Source organism: Ranitomeya imitator, chromosome 6 (genome assembly GCF_032444005.1).
Source record: "Ranitomeya imitator isolate aRanImi1 chromosome 6, aRanImi1.pri, whole genome shotgun sequence".
In the NCBI taxonomy this organism is placed as follows: domain Eukaryota; kingdom Metazoa; phylum Chordata; class Amphibia; order Anura; family Dendrobatidae; genus Ranitomeya; species Ranitomeya imitator.
Genome location: NC_091287.1, coordinates 379,266,970 through 379,280,404, shown reverse-complemented (window position 1 = coordinate 379,280,404; position 13,435 = coordinate 379,266,970). Strand labels below are relative to the sequence as shown.

Genomic DNA, 13,435 nt, shown 5'->3' with positions numbered 1-13,435 from the left:
GTGAGGTCATTACACAGTATGGAGCATCATGTGGGGCCATTATAAAGTATGGAGCATCATGTATGGCCATTATACAGTATTGAGCATCATGTGAGGTCATTATACAGTATTGAGCATCATGTGGGGCCATTATACAGTATTGAGCATCATGTGCGGTCATTATACAGTATTGAGCATCATGTAGAGCCATTATACAGTATGGAGCATCATGTGTGGCCATTATACAGTATGGAGCATCATGTGTGGCCATTATATAGTATGGAGCATCATGTGTGGCCATTATACAGTATAGAGCATCATGTGCGGCCATTATACAGTATTGAGCATCATGTGCGGCCATTATACAGTATTGAGCATCATGTGAGGTCATTATACAGTATTGAGCATCATGTGTGGCCATTATACAGTATGGAGCATCATGTGTGGCCATTATACAGTATGGAGCATCATGTGTGGCCATTATACAGTATTGAGCATCATGTGCGGCCATTATACAGTATTGAGCATCATGTGAGGTCATTATACAGTATGGAGCATCATGTGTGGCCATTATACAGTATAGAGCATCATGTGCGGCCATTATACAGTATTGAGCATCATGTGCGGCCATTATACAGTATTGAGCATCATGTGAGGTCATTATACAGTATTGAGCATCATGTGTGGCCATTATACAGTATGGAGCATCATGTGTGGCCATTATACAGTATGGAGCATCATGTGCGGCCATTATACAGTATTGAGCATCATGTGCGGCCATTATACAGTATTGAGCATCATGTGAGGTCATTATACAGTATGGAGCATCATGTGTGGCCATTATACAGTATGGAGCATCATGTGTGGCCATTATACAGTATGGAGCATCATGTGTGGCCATTATACAGTATTGAGCATCATGTGCGGCCATTATACAGTATTGAGCATCATGTGAGGTCATTATACAGTATGGAGCATCATGTGTGGCCATTATACAGTATGGAGCATCATGTGTGGCCATTATACAGTATGGAGCATCATGTGCGGTCATTATACAGTATGGAACATCATGTGAGGTCATTATACAGTATTGAGCATCATGTGTGGCCATTATACAGTGTGGAGCATCATGTGTGGCCATTATACAGTATGGAGCATCATGTAGGGCCATTATACAGTATGTGGAGCACTGCGTAGCCATTGTACAGTATGGAGCACTGCGTGGCCATATTTTTGTTTTGTTTTAATATATATGAAACAGTGTGATCAGCAGTGCTGAATGGGTGTGGTTGGGACTTGGATATGGGTGTGATTAGTTGTGAAATGGGTGTGGTCAGAGGCGTGGCCTAAAATTTGCCTTTACACCTTTTTCCCTTCTTTAAAAGTTGGGAGGTTTGGTACCGCATTTCCCAGATCACAGCAAGGACCGCAAATCCCATAGGGAATGAATGAAACCAAACGCAATGTTGCCGTAAGTGATCTGTTACGTGGCAGATGCAGAAAAACTGCCCGATCTTCTGCAAAAGGTGACTTTCACAACAGCGATTCTTGCCAAAGTCACTGCCGATAGTGTCATACTCACCAGAGGGGGAGGCAGCACTAAAAGTGCCTAGGGCAGCAGAAACTCTAAATACGGCCCTGCATAGACCCATTCTTTCGAATGGGTCTACGTGTGTCAGTGTCTCCGGTACGTGAGAAAACTGTCACTACACGTACCGGAGACACTGACGTGTGAAACCAGCCTTATGTTGTGTTGTGTCGTGTTGTATTTTGTGGTGCTTTTTTTCAGGATCCCAAAGTTTAGCTTTGCTTCCATCATGGAAGTAAAAATAATGCAAGGTGTTAGGTCACCAATGCAAGACGTATGTGACATCAAAAAACATTTTTGGAAGAAAGGACAATTTGATCAAATTATTTAGTGGAAAAATATTTTTATGTCTGAAAAACTGTTGACTATTCTGAACAAAAAAGTTCATGAGTTCACAAAAAAATGCAAATGTAAAACCACTGGGGGAGTTGAATTTGTGGAGAATAGTTTACCTAACACATTAGCAGTGCATTTTGTAAGGCTACTTTCACACTAGCGTTGTTCGACGCACGTCACAATGCGTCATTTTGAAGAAAAAACGCATCCTGGAAAGTTGCCTGCAGGATGCGTTTTTTCTCCATAGACTTTCATTAGCGACGCATTGCGACGGATTGCCACACGTTGCATCCGTTGTGCGACGGATGCAACGTGTTTTTTTGTCCGTCGGGCCAAAAAAACGTTGCTTGCAACGTTTTTTTGTCCGTCGGGTCCGCTTTTTCCGACTGCACATGCACGACCGGAACTCAGCCCCCTCCTCCCCGGACCTTACAATGGGGCAGCAGATGCATTGTAAAACTGCATCCGCTGCCTCCGTTGTGATTTTGCTTCACAGCATGCGTCGCTACGTCGGCCCGACGCACTGCGACGGGCCCATACCGGCGCTAGTGTGAAAGTAGCCTAAGTCAGGCAAGGTTTACGTTCACACATTGGACGGGTATTGTTCAATTTCACACATTGGTCAAGCAATGTTCACTGTAACACACATCACTAATCTAATTAAACCACACTAACTGCCATTCTCAGGTGAGGACATCAAGACATTTTAGTTGAAACTTCAGAAAAATCACAAAAATAATTGGGTTTCACTTCCATCTGTACCTGCTTTTTTCACTAAAAATGCAGCAAAAACTGATTACACTTACTTACTCATTGCTTTCTATGGGTGAAAAATCGCTGCAAAAACACTAAAAAAGTGACATGATGCAGTTTGCACAAAAGCAGCAGTTTTCCAATTCAGTCATATAAAAAAAACAATGTGTGTGCATGAGATTTTTGATATCTCATAGCATTTGATGGCACTGTAAAAATCAGCTTTTAAAATGCTTTAAAAAAGCAGTAAAAAGGCAACATGTGAACATAGACTTATTAACAAATTATTTTGTTTATCTTCTGTATCTTGGATGACAAATTTCTCACATTTGGTCACATTTGGAAATACAGGGTTTTTTGACGTGGGGGGGTATTATATTTTTGTTTTTGTTATGTGATTGTATTGTTTGAAAACTCTAACCTTTTTCCGACATCGGGCGTAATAGTACGCTAATGTCGGATCCCCTCCCTTTGATATGTTCTCCGGCGGCGAGCCTACATCTTTTCTGGCACAAGTCAGCTGTTTTGAACAGCTGACATGTGCCGCTAATAGCCAGGGGAGGAATCACGATCCTCCCGCGGCTTTTAACCCGTTAAATGCAGTTTGGATCTTTTTTTTCACCACTTAGATAAAAAATGACCTATACACTACATGTTTGGTGTCTATGAACTCGTAATGGCCAGAAGAACCATATTGGCAGGTCAGTTTCAGCATTTATTGAACATAGTACAAAAGCAAAACAAAAAACACACTGTGGAATTGCACTTTTTTTTTTTGCAATTTCACTGCACGTGGAATTTTTTTTACCGTTTTCCAGTACATGATATGTTAAAACCAATGGTGTTGTTCAAAAGTACAACTCTTCACGCAAAGAAATAAGCTCTCATATGGCCATATTGACAGAAAAATAAAAAAGTTATGGCTCTGGGAAGAAGGGGAGCAAAAAACGAAAACGCAAAAACGAAAATACCTCCGGTCATGAAGGGGTTAATTAAAATTACTTGATAAAAAAAGTATGGCGCTATTAACTCCATATTAGGGGTAAAATTAAACCCAATTTTCTAAATTATGCAACTGCTGTAAAACTCAAAATAGGAATGTATAAACCTGTGTTTTCAGCAGTGGTATCAGCATTTGCTGAAAGGGTTCCTTCAATGAAAAAAGGTTAAAATCCACACAGAGTGATCTATTTCAAGTGTTTATTTCTGTTAATGCTGATGATTATGGCTTACAGCCAATGAAAACCCAAAAGTCATTATCTCAGTAAATTAATGAATATGCGGCTCCACTCCTATGGGAGGTAGAGCCGCATATTCATAACTGTAATGTGCGGCACCATGTGACCACTCATACAGGACAAGCAGCGACGCTGAGAGGATGCAAGCGCCGAGGGAGCTGGGTAAGTATTTTAACGCCAGCAGGCGGGCGCACAGGGGGTGGGAAGGGGCAGATTACCGGCAACTTTATTTTAAAAACAAAAATAAATAAAATAAAAGATTATTCATTCCTTCTTTCTAGCGAACGCTGCTGGAGAGAAGAAAAAAAAAAGAAAGAAAATAGAAACGAATGGGGCTTCAGCACCACACGCGGGGGGGACAGCGCTTACAGTAGCGCTGTCTCCTGCACAGCACACGGACTGCACACGGACAACATCCGTGTGCGGTACGTGTTTTACACGGACCCATTGACTTTAATGGGTCCGTGTGATCCGTGCGCTCCCACGAACACTGACATGTCTCCGTGTTTTCCAAACGGACACACGGTCTGTGAAAACACGCTGACATGTGCAGAGACACATTAATTTTAATGTGTCTCCGTGAGTCAGTGTCTCCGGTACGTGAGGAAACTGTCACCTCACGTACTAGAGCCACTGACGTGTGAAACCGGCCTCAGTCTGTTTCAGTAGGCTCCACAATCATGAGGAAGACTGCTGACTTAACAGATGATCAGGAGGCAATCATTAACACACTCCACAAGGAAGGTAAGCCACAAAAGGTCATTGCTAAAGAAGCTGGCTGTTCACAGAGTGCTGTAACCAAGCATATTAATGGAAAGTTGAGTGGAAGGAAAAAGTGTAGAAAAAGGTGCACAAGCAACAGGGATAACCGCAGCCTTGACATGATTGTTAAGAAAAGGCCATTCAAAAATTTGGAGGAGATTCACAGGGAGTGGACTGCTGCTGGAGTCATTGCTTCACGAGCCACCACACATATCAAGGACATGGGCTACAAGTGTCGCATTCCTTGTGTCAAGCCACTCATGACCAAGTAAATTGTGTCCCCTTTTTTCTCCACACATATTTTTGATCATTGTGGTCAAAGAGTTCTATTTTAACCTCATCGGTCCACAGGACTTGTTTATTTTATGGGGAGGACACAGAAGAGGTTTTGTTCTGATGACTCTTCCATGAAGGCCATATTTGTGCAAGTGTCTCTGAACAGTAGAACAATGTACTACAACGCAAGAGTCTTCTAAATCTTTCTAAAGTTCTTTTGCAGTCAAGCGGGGGTTCTGATGTGTCTTTCTAGCAATCTCACAAGCAGCTCTCACTGAAATTTTGCTTGGCCTACCATACCTTATCTTAACCTTCACTTTTTTTCTTAACTGTCATTTCTTAATTACATATCAAACTGAGGAAAGGGCAGCTTGAAAAAGCTTTGCTATCTTCTTACAGCCTTTTCCTGCTTTGTGGACCTCCATCATTTTCATTTTCAGAGTGCTAGGCAGCTACTTAGAAGAACTCATGGTTGCTGTTTTTTGCCACAAGGTTAGAGGAGGCTGGATTTTTATAAAGCTGGGAAATTTGCATCACTTGGCCTTTCCTAATGATGATGATATCAAAGTTATGCAGCACTCTGTAGATAGGTTAGGGTTCCTCATCATAGGGATACCCTTTTATATATAAAAAATTTTTGAGTCCCCAAAGATATCACTATGGTTCTGAGACTTTGAACCCTAATATCTCTACATACTCCCATTCATTTTACATTAAAAGTTAGGTTTTATTATCCTACTAATATATATCTTTGATGCTATGCTCCCTCCATGATAGTAAACAAGCCATAACCCTGCCAGGCTAATTAAGGTATGAAACCTTAGTCAAAGTTATCTGAGCACACAAATCTCTGAGGGTGCCCACACTTTTGATATTTGAAAGCAAAAATATTTGAAGCAAAAAAATGTGGTAAAATATTTAATAACATACTATTATATATAATAACACCACATATAATAGTATGTTATTATGTTGGAAGCTGCGGGACCAGTGTGGTGTCTGTACAGTACTATATGAAGATGCTGGAGGGTGAGTATAAGAATGGGGGCACAGGGCTTATATTTAAAGCACCACTCCAGCACTGCAAAATAACACTGGGGTGCTGCTTTAAAATCCATGGGAGAACTATAACTCCCAGCATGTCCTGCAGATCCTCTGACATGCTGGGAGTTATAGTTCACTAAAGAAGTGGCAGAGTGCTTTATTGTGTTTTGGAAAGACTAACCTCTTAATTGTGGCAGCCAGCCACACTGTGGTGAGGTAAAAGCATCCCATGACTGCACACAGAGCCCTCCCTCTTGCTGCCTTTCCACAGCATAAGTAATGGAAGCCAGCAGATTCTAGTGTTTGAGTCTGAAGGACCTGTGATGATGTCAAGAAGAGGGAGGGCTCTGTGCTGCCATGTGATGCTCCAGCCCGCCCACTTCTGACATCATCACAGGTCCTCCTTGTGCACACTGCACAGCACTCAGCTCCAGCCCAGGAAGGTACCAGGGATCTCCTCTCCCCCAGACCCTGCTGCTGTTGCCTCCTCTCCCCCAGACACACATCTCCCCAGCTGCCGCAGGAATCAGCGCTGGGGAAGCCATGTGTGTCCCTGCTTAAGTGCAGTATTAATTTGCCTCTCCTGGCTCACCCCTCAGCTGATAGGTGGGCGGGGGGTAGCTAATGAATATTCACTGCACTTAATCATCGGGACCACATGGTTTCCCCAGCACTGATTCTGGGCAGTGGGGACATCCTGAAGTGGGATAACAGTTAAATCCCACTCACTGCTGCCCCCCTCCCCACATGCTACATCCGTACCATAAGACGCACCCACACTTTCCTCACAAATTTAGAGGAAAAAAAGTGGGTCTTATGGTCAGAAAAATACGGTATATATAATAATAATAATCCTTATATAGCGCTAACATATTCCACAGCGCTTTACAGTTTGCACACATTATCATCACTGTCCCCGTTGGGGCTCACAATCTAAATTCCCTATCAGTATGTCTTTGGAATGTGGGAGGAAACCCACGCAAACATGGAGAGAACATACAAACTCTTTGCAGATGTTGTCCTTAGTGGGGTTTGAACCCAGGACTCCAGCGCTGCAAGTCTGCAGTGCTAACCACTGAGCCACCGTGCTATATATATATATTTACATATTTTGTCCTCTAAAATACAAAAGAAATGTGTCATCTTTAACTTTAGCCCTTTTGGAGATCATTTAATCTTCAAGTTGCTTAACTTTTCACAATAGCAATAATTTTGACAAGGGGTGCCCAAACTTTTGTATGCCACTGTACTTCTGGAAATAAGAGCTAGTATTAGGCTCTTACTGGAGATAGATCCACAGGTGCAAGAAATACCTTGTTCAAAGCATGCAAAAGTAGCCATTAATCTCTTTTCATTAGCTAGGTGAAACAATACTACAAAAATGCTAAGAACAGAGATGTCATGTACTAGTGTTATATAAAATATCTTTTTTATAGCATAAAGTTAAAATTCATAGTTATTACTAGACATGAGCGAATATCTTCGGCTCCCTCATTATTTGGCAAGCGATAGCTCTTACTGAAGAAGCTGCAGCAGGAACCCGGATACCTGAAGCGCTCCGATAATCAGGTGTTCAGCACTGCAGCTTCATGTGTCACGGCTGTGTGATAGTCACAACACATGCATGGAAAGCCCAACTAACAGGATCTCCATACCTGTGTCGTGACTGTCAGGCAGCCATGACAGATGCAGCTGCGGCGCCGAACACCTGATTATCGGAAGACTCAAGGCATCCGGATTCCCTCTGCAGCTTCTTCGGTAAGCGCTTTAGGTTGCCGAATAAGAAGGGAGCCAAACATACCGTATTCACGCATGTCTATCTATGACCAAGGGCTCTCCAAGTGATAGAAACTTGAGACCGTGCTATCACAGTCTGTCGTATCATACGGTTTGTAATGACTCCATATAATATATGAGTTTCACGCTTTGTAATGAATAACTGAAATAAATTAACTTTTTGATGATATTCTAATTTTGTGAGAAATATACAGTACAGACCAAAAGTTTGGACACACCTTCTCATTTAAAGATTTTTCTGTATTTTCATGACTATGAAAATTGTGCATTCACACTGATGGCATCAAAACTATGAATTAACACATGTGGAATTATATACTTAACAAAAAAGTGTGAAACAACTGAAAATATGTCTTATATTAATAACAATATAAGACATATTATTATTAATAATAAATAATAATTTTTATTTATATAGCGCCAACATATTCCGCAGCACTTTACAATTAAGCGGGGACATGTACAGACAATAAATTCAAGTTAAGACAATTTAAACAGTGACATTAGGGGTGAGGTCCCTGCTCACAAGATTACAATCTACAAGGAAATGGGGGGACACAATAGGTGAAAAGTGCTTGTTATTTCAGATCTGGCAATTATAATAAATAGGGATTTTCATACAAAGCTGCATGATCTGGTCATCAGCCCGTGTGTTTAAGTGCAATAGTCAAGTATCAAGTGCAGTTATCGTGTGCATGGAGGGTGTGGAGACAGATGAATAGTAGGGTGCAGATTCAGAGTAATATTTGGAAGGAAAGAACAGGGCAAAGTTAGTTTACTGAGTAGTTTATGTGGTAGGCTTGTTTGAAGAGATGGGTTTTCAAAGCGCGCTTGAATAGGTCGGGGCTAGGTATCAGTCTGATCGTCTGGGGAAGTGCATTCCAGAGAGCTGGCGCAGCACGAGAGAAGTCTTGGAGATGGAGGTGTGAGGTTCGGATTACAGGGGATGTTGGTCTTAGGTCATTTGTAGAACGGAGAGCACGTGTAGGGCAATAGACAGAGATGAGAGAGGAGATATAAGGTGGTGCAGAACTCTGGAGAGCTTTGTGGGTGAGAGAGATGAGTTTATACTGGACCCAGTAGCAAATGAGTAGCCAGTGTAATGACTGGCACAAGATGGAGGCATCGGTGAAGCGGCTGGACAGAAATATGACTCTGGCTGCAGCATTCAAGATGGATTGGAGAGGAGAAAGTTTGGTAAGAGGGAGACGGATCAGAAGAGAGTTGCAGTAGTCCAGACGGGAATGAATAAAAGCGACGGTAAGAGTCTTAGCAGTTTCAACGGTGAGAAAAGGTCGGATTCTGGAGATGTTTTTAAGATGCAGGTGACAAGAGCGAGTGAGTGATCGGACAAAGGGAGTAAAGGAAAGTTCAGTGTCGAATATGACCCCAAGACAGCGGGCATGCTGCTTGGGAGTGATGGTTGAACCCTCCAGGGTAATTTCGATGTTGGGTAGAGTGAGGTTATATTCTAGGTTCTTCAAAGTAGCCACTTTTTGCTTTGATTACTGCTTTGCACACTCTTGGCATTCTCTTGATGAGCTTCAAGAGGTAGTCACTAGGAATGGTTTTCACTTCACAGGTGTGCCCTGTCAGGTTTAATAAGTGGGATTTCTTGCCTTATAATTGGGGTTGGGACCATCAGTTGTGTTGTGCAGAAGTCTGGTGGATACAAAGCTGATAGTCCTACTAAATAGACTGTTACAATTTGTATTATGGCAAGAAAAAAGCAGCTAAGTAAAGAAAAATGAGTGGCCATCATTACTTTAAGAAATGAAGGTCAGTCAGTCCGAAAAATTTGGCAAACTCTGAAAGTGTCCCCAAGTGCAGTTGCAAAAACCATCAAGCGCTACAAAGAAACTGGCTCACATGAGGCCCGCCCCAGAAAAGGAAGACCAAGAGTCACCTCTGTTTCTGAGGATAAGTTTATCTGAGTCACCAGCCTCAGAATTCGCAGCTTAACAGCAGCTCAGATTAGAGACCAGGTCAATGCCACACAGAGTTCTAGCAGCAGACACATCTCTACAACAACTGTTAAGAGGAGACTTTGTGCAGCAGGCCTTCATGGTAAAATAGCTGCTAGGAAACCACTGCTAAGGACAGGCAATGAGCAGAAGAGACTTGTTTTGGCTAAAGAACACAAGGAATGGTCATTAGACCAGTGGAAATCTGTGCTTTGGTCTGATGAGTCCAAATTTGAGATCTTTGGTTCCAACCACCGTGTCTTTGTGTGACGCAGAAAAGGTGAACGGATGGACTCTATATGCCTGGTTCCCACCGTGAAGCATAGAGGAGGTGTGATGGTGTGGGGTGCTTTGCTGGTGACACTGTTGGGGATTTATTTAAAATTGAAGGCATACTGAACCAGCATGGCTACCACAGCATCTTGCAGCGGCATGCAATTTCATCCAGTTTGAGTTTAGTTGGACCATCATTTATTTTTCAACAGGACAATGACCCCAAACACACCTCCAGGCTGTGTAAGGGCTATTTGACCAAGAACGAGAGTCATGGGGTGCTACGCCATATGCCCTGGCCTCCACATTCACCAGACCTGAACCCAATCGAGACGGTTTGGGGTGAGCTGGACCGCAGAGTGAAGGCAAAAGGGCCAACAAGTGCTAAGCATCTCTGGGAACTCCTTCAAGATTGTTGGAAGACCATTCCCGGTGACTACCTCTTGAAGCTCATCAAGAGAATGCCAAGAGTGTGCAAAGCAGTCATCAAAGCAAAAAGTGGCTACTTTGAAGAACCTAGAATATAAGACATATTTTCAGTTGTTTCACACTTTTTTTGTTACGTATATAATTCCACATGTGTTAATTCACAGTTTTGATGCCTTAAGTGTTAATGTACAATTTTCATAGTCATGAAAATACAGAAAAATCTTTAAATGAGAAAGTGGTCCAAACTTTTGGTCTGTACTGTATATATCCTAAACTACAAAGGAAATGTGTTATCTTTAACTTTTGGCCTTTTAGAGATTATTTATTTTTCAACTAGCTTAACTGTTCAAAATAAAGTAAATTTGACCTGGGGTACCCGAACTTTTACATGTCACTGCATGTCTTAGTGACAGATTCCCATGTCTGATTACCGTGTCTGCGAATTGAGATACCGATTTGGCTCTTATCCTAAGTCATATTGCAAGGCTCGTTAAAGGGTTTATTATGACTTGTAGGATCGCTACTTCCAACAGGTGGCGCTATAGAGTTCAAGTCCTCTTTTTCTCTGAAGAGGCAATTTGCATTGCCAGGAATTCAACAACAGTTGCATAGTTTACCTTTTTAATTTCTCTGGTCAGCATACAACGTTCTATTCTTAGCACTGTGGAGATATCAATGTGCTCTCGAGAAATTGAGTTGAGCCAGGCAGTAAAACTATCAAGGGATGCCAGGAAAAGGACCCAGGTAAACTTCAAAATGTTAAATATCCTTTTAATGACATTATCTGTAAAATATAATTAAAAAGGAAAATTTTGTAAAGGCAGATTTCTATTATCAGTCCACATGCCACTTTTTAGATGCTTCATGACTGGCACATACTCAACACAAATGTATACAGGTGTTAACTATAGCTTTCTGATTTCAAAGGAAATACAGTTAGGAAGGTGTTTTTTTTTTTTACAAATGGCTTTCAAAACAAGGAAAATGTGTGGGACATGTTTCTAGGAAGAAATGCTCCTAACCAGATACCCTATTACCTGATTATAAAAAATGTAACATTTAAAATTATAAATAACACATCACAAGAACACTGCTTATATGTTTCTACTTGTATGAATACACATTTGAAGGGAACCATAATAATAAATGTTAATAAATTAAACCAAACTGGTAAAAGTTATTATTGGAAGCAAACTCTTGACAAATGTGAGCATTAATACAGATTATTGAAATGCTTAAAGAAACTAACCAAAAGCATATTCAACAAGAAATTATCTCAGCTGTCTCCTTCAACAGTCATCCTTATAACTGTCTGTATGTGTGCTTGTTTATCCAATCACTCCCTGCTACTTTGTAGCATGTGGCTTTTGAGGTATTGCAAAATACACTAAGTCTAAGTATTTTTCCTATAAGTTTTAGGGTATTGACCTTTGTACTAACCAAAGTCTTGGCAAGGATAAAGTTCATTTCTAGGATAGTTGCCAAGCTTCTAACATTAAGATGCACAAATGTCTATGTGTAAAATATATGGACCCTTAAGCATAACTATATATAGATGTGCAGTGTAAGAACTGTTCAAGATTAATGAATAAGCATTAGAAAAATCCTCATATTTTGTGACTTAAGAACTAATTCCAAGAGCTGTATATATCATAGACTCATAGTGACTCTGGAAACAATCTATAATCACATGTTTTCCTGCATCTGACAAATTTACCGTTCATTTGAAAGACTCATAACTATAACCAAACTCTACATCATTTATGCTCTGTTCATACTGTCATTATGAGTTCCCATTGACTTAGGCCGGGGTCACACTAGGCGTATGAAAATACGGTCCGTTTTTTACGGCCGTAATACGCAGAAATGTTCCCAAAATAGTGATCTGTATGTCATCCGTAGGTAGGGTGTGGCAGCGTATTTTGCGCATGTCATCCTCCGTATGTAATCCGTATTGCATCCGTACAGCGAGTTTTTCTCGCCGGCTTGCAAAACGGACATACAATGGATCCATGGGCTCAAATATTCATTAAAACATATATACAGTCTCTCTCTCTCTCTCCCTATATATATATATATATATATATATATATATATATATATATATATATATATATATGTCAGTGAGACACATATATATATATATATATTTCATACACTGCTATATAGCAGAAAAGCCGGTAATTCAATTGCCAACTTTTGCTATCTCCTTTCCAAACCCGACATGATATGAGACATGGTTTACATACAGTAAACCTTTTCATATTCCTTTTTTTTTTGCATATTCCTCACTACTAAAGTTAGTAGTGTGTATGTGCAAAATTTGGGCGTTCTAGCTGGTAAAATAAAGGGTTAAATCGCGGAAAAAACTGGTGTGTGGCTCCCACACAATTTTCTCCGCCAGAGTGGTAAAGCCAGTGACTGAGGGCAGATATTAATAGCCTAGAGAGGGACCATGGTTATAGGACCCTCCTGGCTAAAAACATCTGCCCCCAGCCACCCCAGAAAAGCCACATCTGTAAGATACACCTATTCTGGCACTTGGTCATTCTCTTCCCACTCCAGTGTAGCGGTGGGATATGGGGTAATAAAGGGTTAATGTCACCTTGCTATTGTAAGATGACATTAAACCAGGTTAATAATGGAGAGGTGTCAATAAAACACCTATCCATTATTAATCCAATAGTAGTAAATGGTTAATAAAACACACACACATTATGAAAAAAAGTATTTTATTGAAATAAAGACACAGGGTGTTGTAATAGTTTATTATACTCTCAATCCAATTGAAGACCCTTGTCACCTGAAACAAAGTTAAAATAAAAAAATCTACAATATCCCATAACTTCCGTCGTTCAGTCTTGTCCCATGCTGTAAATCCATCTGAAGGGGTTAAATAATTTTACAAGCAGGAGCCTACTAATGCAGCTGTGCTCCTGACTGTAAAATCTGGGGAATTAATGGAAAGCAGGGGAACTTAGCTACCTAGACTTGCG

General features: G+C 41.0%; 1 protein-coding gene across 1 annotated transcript in view; it reads right to left on the bottom strand.

Annotated features, from left to right (window-relative positions):
• Positions 1-13,435, bottom strand: part of PIEZO2 (piezo type mechanosensitive ion channel component 2) — a 628,465-nt gene that overhangs the window by 71,382 nt on the left and 543,648 nt on the right. The window contains exon 36 of the mRNA XM_069731039.1: positions 11,057-11,223. Coding sequence (XP_069587140.1) covers positions 11,057-11,223 — 167 coding nt within the window. The remainder of the gene's footprint in view (positions 1-11,056; positions 11,224-13,435) is intronic.